At 43.7% G+C, this 14,826-nt stretch overlaps 1 protein-coding gene across 8 annotated transcripts in view; it reads right to left on the bottom strand.

The window, feature by feature from the left end:
- The window catches only part of UXS1 (UDP-glucuronate decarboxylase 1), a 120,325-nt gene that overhangs the window by 86,315 nt on the left and 19,184 nt on the right, over nucleotides 1-14,826 (bottom strand). For 5 of the 8 annotated variants that reach the window (XR_004178353.1, XM_009184885.4, XM_021925153.2 and 2 more), the window contains exons 2-4: nucleotides 5,959-5,986; nucleotides 4,637-4,700; nucleotides 3,553-3,596 (exon numbers count right to left, since the gene is read on the bottom strand). Coding sequence is in view for 5 of the 8 variants with exons in the window: in XM_009184885.4 (XP_009183149.1) it covers nucleotides 3,553-3,596; nucleotides 4,637-4,700; nucleotides 5,959-5,986 (136 nt within the window). In the remaining 3 variants the exon portion in view is untranslated. The other 3 variants (XM_003909083.4, XM_021925154.1, XM_017947830.3) reach the window with 3 other exon arrangements.

Raw genomic sequence — 14,826 nt, 5'->3', positions numbered from 1 at the left:
TCTTGTTTGCCAAGTAACACTTCTTGTCATTCCGTCTCTTCCCTCACCAACTCAGCTGGGGGACGGCACTGTAAATCTCAGAGTTATCTGTGTGCGCCTCTCACACCGCTCCAATTGTCCTCATTTCTCTGAGCTCACGACATCCAGGTCTTCAGCCTCAATCCCTGAGCGGCACACCCAGCGCAGCGCCGTGGCACAGGTGAGACCCTCTTTCCTTCCCACGACTGCTCACAAGCACCACGGCTCCTCCGGACTGTGTTGTGAAAATGCTGGTGCCATCTCTGACTCGTAACTTCCCCTCACTCACCTTCAGGGCTCCTTCTCTACTGTGTATATGATTTTAGAGTCAGGACCGCGCGGGAATGGGAGTATAGCTACATACGGGAAAACGAGGCGCAGGAGAGAAACCAATGCAGTGAGGGGCGGAGGCGCAGGACTGTGGAGTGTGCATCCGGGGCCACGGAAACAAATGTTAATCCAAGCTGTCAGCTTAGAATAGTCCCTATCTGAAAGCTTAAAATGAAACGTGGTGTGCTACTTATACCAAGAGGAAACGGCCAAACCGTTTTATTACAGGAAATGTACTTCAAAGAAATTGAACTGAAGCAAAGGCATGGTTGCCTGACACACGCAGTGACAGGCGTAAGATGGACTAAAAAATACTTCAAATGCAGTGTGCTGACACCTTTAATTTAAAAGACGAAAAATAGTTGAGTTTCTTGCTTTGTTTCTCTTCAATACGTAGCAGCCGAGTTTCAGATTTCATATGTATACGCTCAAGTAATTAAACTTTTAAAAAACTATCTTATACTCCTCACTTCTTCCTGTGAGAAGCCACACATACAAAGCTGAAAGTAACAGGAAGGGGAGGGTGCCTGTGGGGTCCTCCTCAGTAGGCATGTCATCCTGTTTTCCTCCTTGGAGTAATGGGTGACGGAGCACAGTCACCGACAGAGTGCAGTGACCATGTGGATGCTGTTGGCTGAGCCAGCTGCCTGGTGCTCCCAAGCACCTGCTGGACTGACCCAGGGTTGGGCAGGGGCACAAGGCCTTTTTTTTCTTTTTTTGAGACAAGGTCTCACACTCCATCGCCCCAGATGGAGTATAGCGGCATCATCACAGCCCACTGCAGCCTTGTATTTTTTGTAGAGATGAGGTTTCATTATGCTGTCCAGGGGGGCTCGAACTCTTGGGCTCCAGCCACTGGCCTGCCGAGGCTTCCGAAGTGCTGGTATTACACCATGCCTGGCCCACAAGGCTTCTTAAAGACCTGTAGCAGGTGAAAATCCTACCCAGTGTACTGGCTCATCCTCTTATTTGGGAACTTTCCATTAAGCACCGTTCTACACTAGGCACTAGGGGTTAAGCAGCGAAACGCAGCAGAGGCATGAGGCCTGCATTCCTCAGCGAGAGAGAAACCAGCAAGCAGAGGCAGAATGAGGGATGAACTAGGTAACAAATCTTTTCTTACAGTCCCAAATGAACACTTTACTAATTATTAACGTTTTATGCCATTTGAGATAAAACTTACTGTTTAGCCAGTAAGTAGTATTCTTACTTAGAATTTAAATGATCATCATTTGCCATCTATTCAAAGAACATTTAAAGATACAGAGTTAAAATTAAACAAATGGCATATAATCAAAGTATTAAGCAATGGGAGTGTGATAAAAGAGAAAAAGCCCACATACAATCCATTTACTCAGGATTCTAGAATGACACCGTCTTCTTTCTTTCCCTGTATAAATATAACCCGTAACTTCCAAAAATATCTTTCGTTCTTGGGGGCCACTTTGCTCAAAGTGACAAGCACATCAAGTAAACCTACTTCCAGTCACATTCTTATCTTGTCAGTGTCGAGATGGTAGTTTGATCATCTTTATCACACACTTAGGAAAAGTAAAGCTAGACGGAGTTCCATCAATTTCTATCGTCACGCTTTTTTAGCCAGGCCTGCACTTGACCTTCTGACACAGTAATGCAGGCATGTGGATCACCTGACTTGCTGACCAACCTGAAGGACAGAACCATTCCAGAATGAATCACCTGCAAGCAGCCCCAGAGGCAAATGTTTGCCCTCTGCCCCTATTTTCAAGGTGGTCTCACAGGTTGACAAGAATAAAGTGTTAGTAAATTCTTAGGATCAAATTCTTATTTGTGCTTCTCTGTCCAGTTTAAAAGCACACACTCAAAAAAACATCACAAAAGTATCAAAGAGATTGTGTAATCCTCACATGTTGAGAGCTCTTGTTCGTAAGCTATTGCCTTAGGGAAGTTATCGAATTGAGACATTTTTCTTTTCATAAATGAATACTATCATCTAAAGAAAATAATCACTGGTCGACAAGTTTGTTTTTTTTTTTGACCAATATATAAAACGTGTGTTGGGTTATTTCTTATCGTTCCAATTTTTCTAAAAAAAAAAAAGCTTCCAATTAAAATCTCTCAATTCTGCTGTCTTATCAAAGGCAGATTTTCTGGCTCCCATCCAAGGAAATATTACAAGCTGTATAACTGAAGCACAAAATCACAGCAAAAAAAAATTTAAAGCACAAGTAGCAACCTTATATTACTAAGGGAATCTGTTAAAAATTACTGACAACTTTTGTTCTGATAAGTGCTGAAACTAACAGTTTGCTTGACTGCTCAGTTGAGTATAAGAAGAAAGTTTAATGATGCTTTTTTTTGTTTAATGATGCTTTTCCAATCGTATTTCCCTTTGATCATTTAATGAAAATCAAAGAAAAACTGCTCTTCATTTCTTCATTTTTGTTCTGGACTTGATAAAAGGCTCATCCAATGCTGACACACATCATTCAAACTCATCCCAAGAAAGGGGAAAAAAATCACATCAACTTTAATACATGCTGTCATTTTTCTTTTTAAAATTTCTAGAGACTCAACTGCTACTCCAGACAATGTTTTTCGAATACAGTACGTGCAAGAGGAAAGTCCCAGAGCCTGAGGCTCAGCGGCCTTGGGAGTGCCCGAGAGAGAACCTGAGGGCGATAGTGTCCCAAAGGGTGAAGAGAGGTTCTCTCTGGAATCTGACTCAAATAAATGTTTCTATCGTATTCCATTCATTCTTCCTCCCACTTCACCTGGACTAAATTCTGGAAACCTCATAAACTTTGGTGACAAAAGCAGCTAAATGACTACACATGACACACCACAGGCTCCACATTCTTATTTTGTGGTGTTTGCATATGGTACTATGTTTTAGGCCCAGAGGATTGTCCTCCTGTTTCGGAATTCTAGCCAACTGATCAATATATGCAGAAGTTAAAGGAAAATGTGAGGCCTGGCCTCAACTTCTATGTAATAAATTTGCAGAAATTCAGACATTCAGAGTTTGAACAAGGAAGATCTTAACACATCTAGGTTGACTCTTCTCCCAATGTTCTATCTGGGTATTACACTCAAAGCGGGGGAAATGCATATGTAGACATTTATTTAGGTTGGTAGAGTTTGGAGAAAACAAACTGAGAATTAATTACTCAATTGAGACAAACTTATTTTAACTATTGACCTTAAGACAAAAAGTACACATACCTTTTTTCTAAATCTCTGATTTTCTCTCTTAGTGGTTCAACCATCTAGAACAATAACAAAAATCAGTTTTAAAGCAAAAACACAGTTCTCAACTCCTTTCACCCCATTCTGATGTTTCAGATAAGGCAAAACAGGTTTTAATTTCTTCTACAAATTAACTTCCGGTTTGAAATTTCGATACACCACTTGCATCACAATGCTAGAATTGAACAGGTAAACTGTCGATTTGAACTCTTACTCCATAAACGCCTCAGTTTCTGAGACAATTAATGTATTTGCTCACCCATCTTACTAGGAAGAATGTAAAAGGTGTTTCAGGTTCATAAAAACAGATCAACACTATCCATCTCTTTTTAGGAAGAATCCCCTAAGCATGGCCCACAAAAGCTTAACATCTTGTTTCTGCAATTACTGTGTATATTCATGTTACCAGCTGCAGCACATCGTTGCAGGCTCTTAGTCAACCCACATCCACGTCTGTAGACACTGTGGACTCAGGAAAAAGACAGCAACCCAAGAGCTTCCCAGGACTCCCTTATTTGGCTTCAGATACAAAGTAAGTAACCCCCCATCCTCTCCCCCACAGTCCATGTTACAGTGGTCTGGCTGTATCTATATGTATTTAAATAGGAAGTGCATAACCAAGCATAGGTGCTAGCCTTCAGCTGGGTGGGTGTGCGACATCTCCATCTGTGCATGTGGACGTTCTTTACATTTGTTGGCCTAGCATCCGATTGGTGGCCATTTTTCTTTTCAGCATCTGTGCCAGTGAGAGGATGTTGGTACTCATCTATATCTCCCAAAGGCAATCACTTCCCTTTCTCTAAAAGACGCTTTCCTGAAAAGTCATGTAAAAGTCTAAATCCATTTTGCCTTTGAGGTAGAACTTGTTTTAATAAGTCAAAAATGGACCAACAGTAACAGATTGCATGTCCTCTTAAATAAGGGAGTAATTTTTTGAGACATGGTTTCAGAATCACAGAACAGCATCAAGCTGCCACAATAAGAATGACAGCACGAGCAAAGGAAGCAAAATTGACAAGCGCACAGACAAAATAGATACAAAAATAGAAAAGAGACTAACCTCTTCAATCTTGCTTTCAATTTTTAGTTCACCGTTTTCCTGGATAGACCTGTTAAGTAGAAAGCTATAAAACTGAGATCAACGGAAAGGCTTTGTGACTTCAAGACTGTTTCTGAATAAATTACCCTAACATAACCCAAAGGATGCAGACCACCTCTGTCTCCTGCTCAACTATCAGTCACATGTACAATTCCCTCCAGAAGGGATGCACCAGAGGAAAAGAAGACAACCAAAGGGAGGGAATCCCCTTAAATCCATCTATGAACACGCTCAGTATTACCTAATGGATTATTTCCACTAAACTAAACTAATCTCACTGCTATGCTACATCCAACACAGGATTTTAAATTAGAAGCAGGAAGTGTGTCTGTAGGAGTATATGTTTGTGCCTGCTGGGCTTTCCTGGGGATTTCACGCAAAAATGGAGTCTTTTAAGTAAAACCACAGAGCTCCTTTAAATGGGATCTGAGCACCCCACTAGTCATACACAGCAGCCTTTGTCAGGAGACACACACATGCCCTGGTGGTAGGAATCAAATCGACACCGTCCCACTCATCTTGCAAAACCCAACTCCACATGAAAAGTCTCCTCAGGGCATAGTAACCTTTTACCCTGGTAGACATGTGCAGCCGCATTACATTACAATACCAACCTAATCATCACAACAGTGATTCTCACAACATAACCAAGGGGAGCAAATTTTCCTTTACATGGAAAACTATTAACAGTACCAAATTTGTTTTTTACAATAAATGCTTATTTCTTTCTGCTGATTTTTTTTAAAGGCTATTTTTTCAATTTGGTAAAGAGATAACACAAGGGTTTTATTTTTACAAGAGTGCCTCCTGCCCTGTGAAGCACACACGATGCATACAGGCCTAACGCTGGACTAAATAGGTGGTCTCTGCATCGATATCCACTAACTGGCCCCCTGGGGTCCCGGGCCAGCCATGGCTTCCCGATGACAGCTCCCTTCTCAAAAGGCTTTGCAAACGCCCCTCAGTGTTCTTGCTCAAGCCACCCAGAAATACAATTTACATAAGCTAGGGTCAACCCTTTATTATCTACATCAGGAGGGAAGGGAGGGGTGGCTGACCATTGCTTTACTTGTGGGCTTTACTTGGTAATTGTTAAAATCAGCTGAATTCCTTGAGAATACTGACAGGAGAAAAGAAACACCTCAGATATGTGAATAGTAAGAACCCAGTTTTGTTTTTAAAATATACCTTTAATTAAACCATGACATTCATGGTATATATGTCCCAACTGAAATGTGTCTATAAAATCCAACCACAGTACCCAAGTAATTAAAAACAATTACCTCATATTAACGAAGTTGCCCCAAACAGCTGTAAGAGAAAGAAAAAAAAGAAGTCAATGTTTAAGTCCACAACTTTCAGGGATTCCAATGGATGGAATCTTAAATTTTAACCAATATTTTAAATTTTACAAAGAAAATTAACTTATGTCATGAAGACAACCAAATGCACACTTTGTTTTCAGAACAATTACATCTTACTACAAAATAAGTAAAAACAGGACCGGTAGGTTTTATTCAGGCCAAGTTTGAGAACTGCAACCCAAGAACATTGATTCAAGTAGCCCTGAATACATGCTCCCATCAGCAGCAGTCACAAGTGGGCTTTTAAAGGAAGAGGCAGTTTCTAAGTTACCAAGAATTTACATTAAAATAACATAAGCTACTGATTGGCTATACATTGTTTTTTGTATCAAAATTTCCAGGAAAAAGATAATTGGGTGAGGCAGCTGGGCAGAAACAAAATGCGTTTGAAGAACTGGCCCTGGGCATGGCAGGGCATGACTTTAGTTCCATGCTCACATCGCTGTGGCCTGATAAATTCTGCATACCTCATGGCTCATACTGCTCTGAGCTGTTTTTCTTTTCTATCTATCCCCGTGGTTTTGGAATACCTCTTTTGGGGTCTGGAGTTGGAGAGTGCATGTGAAGCTTTTTTTTTTTTTTTCCCAAGTGACAGATCTGCCTACATTACCCAGTCTGGTCTCTAGCGATCCTCCCGCCTCAGCCTCCTGAGTAAGTGGGAATGCAGGCATGCGCCACCACACCTAGCTAAGGATGCATGTGTTTTGATAAACAGTACGTTCTCAACCTTCGTTTGAGGAAGAGCTAGTCACAAAAATCAAATAATCACATGTCTGAAAGAAGTCCTAAGGTTCAGTCTAACCTCTCCCTTGTAATGATGATGAAAGCAAACCCAGAGAAGTTCAACAGTGGCCTGCAGTGCGGCTTAACTCCAACGGGAGTGCATCCTTTCTCAGCACTTACCACGTCTCCCTTCTAGGTGCCTCTAGGCGCCTGGTGGGCAGGCTCTCCTGTGCCCATATACAGCTGGCCTTCGGTAAATGTGTGTAAGTCAGCCCTGAATCAACGGCAGATGACTTTAAAACGGAATACTGGACCATGAGCACTCACTTTAAGTTACTGAGCAGGCGATTCTTTCTATGGAGGTCTTTTCTGAGGATAAGCAGTCCTAATATTTTGTACATACTCCTATTTGGCCCTCATTTGGCCACTCAGCAGATACTGAAGGCCTTCTAAGTGCCAGGTGCATTTAGGTGCTTCCAGGCGCCGAGGAGGAACAGAGAGAATAAACACAAACGTCCTCGCAGTCTGGGGTTGTTAATTTTGTGAGTTTGGGAAAGCCCTAAGGTTAGGATCTCATCACCCCAGGCATCTTCCCATTGCCATCCTCTTGTGTGTAGTAGGAGTTTAATAGCTACTCATCAAATAGGATGCAGTATACAAACTACACCCCCACAAGAAATTCCCACTCTCAAGAAGGGGAATGTCGCCTATTCCATAAAAGCACATCTCTCTTCAAACAGAGGAGGAAACTTGATTAAAAAAAAAAAAGACAGCAATATATGACCAAATAAATAAAAGTGGCAAGAAAGCAGGGAAAAAGGAGAAATTAAAATACAGCTATTAACTAGAGTCATTATTCATTAAAAAAATAAAAACTGCTTAGGTCAGGGGCATTGGAACCAGAGTAACACCATCTTGAACAGAAGCTGGGTAAAGTGAGGCTGAGACCTACTGGGCTGCATTCCCAGACTGTTAAGGCATTCTAAGTCACAGGATGAGATAGGAAGTCAGCATTAAGACACAGGTCATGCGCCAGGCACGGTGGCTCACACCTGTAATCCCAGCGCTTTGGGAGGCAGAGGAAGGCAGATCACCTGAGGTCAAGAGTTCAAGACCAGCCTGACCAACATGGTGAAACCCCATCTCTACTAAAAATACAAAATTAGCTGGGTGTGGTGGCACGTGCCTGTAATCCCAGCTACTTGGGAGGCTGAGGCAGGAGAATCATTTGAGCCCTGGAAATGGAGGTTACAGTGGGCCAAGACCATGCCATTGCACTCCAGCCTGGGCAACAAGAAAGAAACTCCATCTCAAGAAAAAAAAAAAAAAAAAAGATACAGGTCATAAAGACCTTGCTGATAAAATAGGTTGCAGTAAAGAAGCTGACTAAAACCCAGCAAAATCAAGATGGCCACAAGAGTGACCTCTGGCTGTCCTCGCTGCTACACTCTCACCAGTGCCATGACAGTTTACAAATGCCAAGGCAACGTCAGGAAGTTACCTATATGGTCTAAAAAGAGGAGGTGTGAATAATCCACCCCTTGCTTAGCGTTTCATCAAGAAGTAACCATAAAAATGGGCAACCAGCAGCCCTCAGAACTGCCCTCTCTATAGAGGAGCCATTCTTTTAATCCTTCATTTTCTTAATAAACTTGCTTTCACTTTAAGGACTCACCCTGAATTCTTTCTTGTGCAAGATCCAAGAACCCTCTCTTGGGGTCCGGATCGGGACCCCTTTCCTGTAACACTTACACCTTTGGACCACATGATTTTGTCTTTTTCTTATTCTCAGGAAATCAGTAAACATACAGCAAAAGTGCCCTCACCAATGTCATGGCCTTATTTATAATCACACACACAAAAAAGGAATAAGCCAAAATATCCCACAATTAGAGAACTGCTGTATAAATTGTCATACAGCCATTTGATGAAATCAGAAAGCCATTAAATATGACTATGGAACTACACTGTAACATGATGCAGTTATGACAGTACCAGACGAAAAAATATATATACAGTGTGACTCTCACTTCTATAAAATGCATTGGGGAAAAAAAAAAGACTGTGAAATTTCCAAAATACTGAGTTTAAATGGTGACATGAGTAACTGTTTAATTTTCCTTGTGGTTAAGTGTTTACTTACTTTTAAAAAAGGAGGGAAGAGAATTTAACCCTTACTAAACTCCATGTCCTTGTTGTCCTGTTCTTGCCTCTTTCTAGACACCTGGTGAACACCTGGGTCAGTCCTCAGCTCAGACTCCAGGCACTGCTGCCACCAGAGTCCACAAAGATCACCTGTGAGTCACCAGTTGCCCAACCCATGTGCACTTTTCTTTACTGTGCTATATATCCCAAATAAGTGTACTGTCTCATTTTGGCTGTAGGATTAAGCTGCTTACCAAAGTAGACAAAGTAGTCCCTTTCTTACTGAAAATAGTATTCCATGCTATGGAAGCATCCATTCATTCTCTTATTGCCTTCTGGGTGGGTAGCACCTTTTGGCAGACCTTTCAAATCACTCCATGGTTATTTGCTTTTTCAGTTTTTTCTTTCAAACCTTTTTTTGAGTCAGTTTAAAACGTTGACTTCAGGCTGGTGCGGTGGCTCATGCCTGTAATCCTAGTACTTTGGGAGGCCAAGGCAGGCAGATCGCTTGAGCTCTGGAGTTTGAGGCCGGCCTGTGCAAACTGGTGAAAACCCCATCTCAAAAAATTAGCCAGGGTGGTGGCCCGTGCCTGTAATCCCAGCTACATGGGTGCCGCGGGGAGGCGGCGGGGGGGGCGGGGGCCGGGGGGGCGGGGGGGGGGGGGGGATGCGGCGCAGAAGCAGAAAGATCACTTGAGCCCAGGAGGTCGAGGTTGCAGTGAGCTGAGACAGCACCACTGCACTCCAGCCTGGGTGACAAAAGTGAGACCCTGTCTTGGGGGAAAAAAAAAAAGTTGATTTCACAGAAATATCTCAATCCTTCTATCCTCAGTTCATTTCAGAGCAGTGAAGACTGCCACCCATCCCAGACACCTTCAGTTTCCTTGACCATGATGTCCTGAGCCCTTTCCTCCTGCCCACTGGTTCTCCTTAATTATCTCTTCCCAGGATCAGCCCTGGCGAATGATGCCCAAGCCACAGCCAAAGCTTTACCACCCTTCATAAATGGGTAAGAATGGATATAAGCAGATAAGGACCAGATTCACTTCTGGGTCTCAGACTTCTTCCACTGACCCTGGAGGCTGGAGATGCACCTGGAGACATGCCCTCTCCTCCCCAGCTGCACCTCCTGATTCACACTGCAAAGGAGGCTTCATGAATCCCTTCCTTCCCCACTCAGACCTCCACACTTCCCCACTCAGACCTCCAGAGCAGCCCCCTGCAAGCAGCCCCCTGCATGGGACTCTCCACCCTCCCTAAACCACCTGCTGTCCCCAACCCTTCAGCTTGTCCACAGGTGGTGTCCTGGGCACTTGCACCTCCAAGACTCATCTGAGATTTTATTCTCCAGAAAGCATCTTCAATCATCCCTCCTCCTCCAGGAGACACTGGGGGCCCTGCTGTGTGGCCAAGGCCTGCTACATGTTTTGTTCTAATTGGTACCTTACAGGTGGGTCTCTCTGCAAGATGAGGTGTTTTCATATTTACATTTGCTACACCAGGCATTCGTGGTCCAAGCACTAAAATTAGTTGAATGCATGCCAAGTAATTTTTCCCTTTTCTTATAACACTTATCCCTTGCTTATTTTTATCTTCAGACGCGATATAACCAATTAATCTTTACAATGTTTTTATGTCAAGTGTTCTGGCCTCCTTTCAAATTATCAAAAGCTCTATCTGCTTTACTTCAGACAGAAGCCAATACCCAGCCCAGACCAAAGAACAGACACACACCCACACACACACACACACACGGCAAAGCAGGACAAACCCCCACATTGCTGCACAGATTCCGAATGGAAAGACACAAGCAATTTCCAACAATTATGGAGCAGTAGTTTTGTGTAGTTTTGTGTAGAGTAGCCTGAAAGGTTGCAGGGCATAGACCTTAAAAGTTAAACATTACTTTAAAGTAATGTTGCTTTTAAGTTTTTGCAACCTGCTTGAGTTATTTTGACCCACCTTACAGTGCTTCAAACAGATCGCTGGGCATTACTAACAGATGCACTCTACAAATATTTGAACTGAATTAAACCCATTTATATAGTACCAGGAATCGATATTAAGAAAAGTAAGTATTTTAAGAAAGATACTTATTCAGTTATTGACAAAGGGCTTATAACTGAATTCCCTTACACAGCTTTCAAGATATTTTAATTTTTAATATAAATTTTAAAAATACTTTGTATGTAAACTGAGGCACATCAGCTTCATAGTTCTCATTATGTTGGTATCCAGACTTCAAGCTATGCAGGGAAACCCAGTTCAAGAAAATCTAACTCGTAAAAATTTTCATTTAGAGTGAAATATTGAGTGTTTTAAAGGGTATGATTAAAATGAGTGTCCTTTTCCAACAAAGAAAAATTTAAAATGCTAACCCAACACTTTCATAATCTCTCTGAGTCTAACTTGATTTCTTAAACAGTCATCAGCTATCATGAGATCAATCCTTTTAGAACACAGTCTCCCAATCTGAAGTTTGTGGGTCTCCATGGATCCCTGAATGGGTTTCAGGGAGACTAGAGGGGAGTCTCATGTGAAAGCACACGTGAAATTGTGTGTTCACAGGTCAAGGTCCGTCAATGAATTCAAGACCCCAAACGAATGAAAAACCACCAATTCAGAATCCATCAAAGCCCAGGATTTTAAGAGGCACATTTGTTTTAGAATAGAGATACAGCCTGAGTCCCTGAATGCCAGGCCACACACAAAGTACAGATTCTTCACCAGGAATCCAGATCTGGGTAGCAATTTCAATGGTCCTATTTCAAGTAATGTTACAAGGCTGGATCAAGCAAAATCACCATTTCCATTTTATACCTGTCCATTTTAAATGGCTACAGTATGCTTTAGCATGTTTTTCTCAGTCATTCCAATCACTATTTTAAACTGGAAAGCATATGTACCTTTACACTAAGTCACAGGAAGGAAGTATGATTTAGGGAGACTGCTCTCCTACCCTACGTTATCTATGTAACACTGTATGTAAGGCATGCCCTTCTTTACAGTATGACATCCTATAAAGCAGCTTGCTGGATGCTCAGTGAAATCAAGGCAGCCCCCGGCTGTGGGGACCTCATGCAGGCTTTGCCTTCCTTCCAACGTTTCCTAAAATCCTTCCTTGCTCATCCATCCCCCATTCATTCAACAAACTCAGTACTTGCAGATACACAAGTTAAGACCCTGCACACATTGCTTTACTGTCCAGTAGGTGATGTGGGGTCTGTGATGGAAATGTAGCAAGTATAGGGAGGATCCCCAGAGAGGGCATGGAAAAGTCTTCCCAAAGGCCTGGCTGGGTGACAAGCAGTGGGGGAGTCCACCTCAGACTACAGGAAACAGCGTGCCCCCACTTCCTGCAATAAAAGTGGATCAGCCACCACTGGCTAGATGCTGGAGAACTTACCCCTTTATTGAGGCCTAGGCCTTTAGACTGAAGCATGCACAGAGAAAGAAAAGGCATGCCCCAAAATAATAGTAACAGAGGCCATCAGTCACAGGGCAAATGCAGGTCTCTTTTTAAAAATGTTAACATTTATTTCAGTATCTTCTAGGAGCCAAGCAATGTGTGAGGTCCAGTAGCCAAGGTTCCTAATCCACACTGCCTTTTAGCATTGCAAGGGCTCTGCAGGCCCCAACGCTGACGAAGATGGGGCCAGGGGTGGGGCAATGTGGATCTGATTCTCCAGTCTCAACCGATAAAATCCAGGACCTTCCAGGCCACAGGTCTGTACTTCAGACCTGCTGAATCAGAATCTCTGCAGAGGCCTCCAGCAGCTGTATTTTTTAAGTACCCCAGGTGACTGTGACCCCTGGCGAGGGAAGAGGACCTCTACCCTAAGGGATCTGGGGACCTGCTGCCACCACCTATTGCCTACCTCTCTGAATGTTCAGAGTCCAGGCTCAGGCCATCCACCTCATCATTCCTCAGACTTGCCCCACCTGCCTGCCTCAGGGCCTTTGCACTTACACTTCTCCCAACTGCCTCTTCACCTTTCCCCCTTCCTCCCTTCCTCTCTCAGTTCATCCAAGGGCTCAGCTCAAAAGTTACCTTATCAAAGAGGTCTTCTGACCAATCTATCTGTAAGAGCACCCCCACCAACAGCCCACTTAGCCTTTCTTTTTCTTCACAGCACTTATCACCAGCCAATACACCTATTTATCTACGTCTATGTTTATTGCCTGTTTGTGCCCAACAAAAAAATGTAAGCTCCACAGGAGCACCCATTTTGGTTTGTTCAGTGCTGTTATCCAGGGTACTGAGACAGATGAACATAACATGTACTCACTCAATATTTGCTGAAAGAATGACTACAAAGCTCCCCCAAATGACTGGGAATTGCTACTCTAGGGCAGCAGTCGGAAAACTGTAGGCTGGGTGTGGTGGCTGATGCCTGTAATCCCAGCACTTCGGGAGTGTGGACTGCTTTAGCCCAGGAGTTTGAGACCAGCATGAGCAACACGGTGAAATCCTGTCTCTCCAAAAAAAAAATACAGAAATTAGTTGGGCATGGTGGCACACACCTGTGGTCCCAGCGACTCAGGAAGCTGAGGTGGGAGAATCGCCCAGGAGACTGAGGCTGCAGTGAGCCATAATCACACCACTGCATCCCAGCCTAGGCAATAAAGTGAGACCATGTCTCAAAAAAAAAAAAAAAAAAAAAAATTAAAACCCCACAAAACTCTATTAAAAGAGCCAGAATAGCAAATATTGGTTTTGTGGGACATCTCCGTCCCAGCTACTCAGCTCTACCACTGGAGCGTAAGCACAGCCAAGGATAATTTGTAAAAGCATGGCTGTGCTCCCACACAACTGTACTGAAGGACACAGAAGTTTGCATTTGATGTAATTTTCAGGCGCTGTGAGCTAGTCTTCTTTTCGACTTTTTTCAGCCATTTAAAACCCGTGAAAACTTTCCAGCTCTTGGGTCTCACAAAAACTAGCAGTGGGCTGGATATGGCCCACGGGCCACAGTTTGCTGACCTTTGCTCTAAGGGATACCAGAAGGACTAGGGTGATTCCAGTCCAGGGAGTTCTTGTCCTTGAAGGAAAATGACCAGCAGCCACCTATATACAAAGCACGGTGGAGAAGTAAAGGCTGCAGTCACCCAAGTCCTGGGGAGTAGCGTGAAGATGCCTGTGGGCCACATACTCATAAATGGGAAGATTCCCGGAGGGAGAAGGAGATTCTTGTGGAGGAAGAGGGAGGGGCGGGGGCAGCAATGCCAGCAGAGGCCTCTGGGGAAGGGAAGATGCAGCAACAAGGTCAAGATGGGCAGGACAGTTGTTTTCCTAACAAGCCCCAGGAGATTCTGTTTATGAACCAAATATGGGCACCGTTGTGTTTTATATCATTCCCACCGTTGTGTTTTATATTATTCCAAGAAAGCTGGGCTCCGGACAGCAGGCAACGAACAGCTGTTCGGAGCATGAGAGACAGTGAGGTGCTGTAGCCTGAGTGAATCTGGAAGCAGAGGTGTGAGAGACAAATGGGTGAGGGAAGGGTTGAACACAGAGTAAGTAAATAATGCAGAGGGCAGAGCCCACAGGTCCTGAGGGTGAGGACAGTAATGTCACAAGATAAGAGCACCTGAGGCAGACAGCTGGGGCAGGGGAGGATGGTCTGAGATAAGCACATGCTTAGCTCAGGGCATCCTGTAGCAACCCACATGAAGATGTCTCACAGGCAAACAGAACCTGAGGCCCGGGGCTTGAAGGCCCGCACCAGCCAGAGGCGCAACCCAGGGCCTGTGTGGGGTGCACATGGTGAGAGGCCACAGCCCTGGGGAGGGCCTTGTAACAGAACCAAGGCACGTGCCCAGTAAGAGTGGCAATGCTGGCATCACTGCTGCTTACTGAGCACCTACTCCACGTGGGCCTTTTATGTTGGTTCTAATCACAAAGTCATGGTATCGCCA

This window comes from Papio anubis, chromosome 14 (assembly GCF_008728515.1).
Source record: "Papio anubis isolate 15944 chromosome 14, Panubis1.0, whole genome shotgun sequence".
NCBI lineage: Eukaryota > Metazoa > Chordata > Mammalia > Primates > Cercopithecidae > Papio > Papio anubis.
The sequence above is the reverse complement of the archived record's forward strand: the minus strand, read 5'-3'. Positions and strand labels throughout refer to the sequence as shown.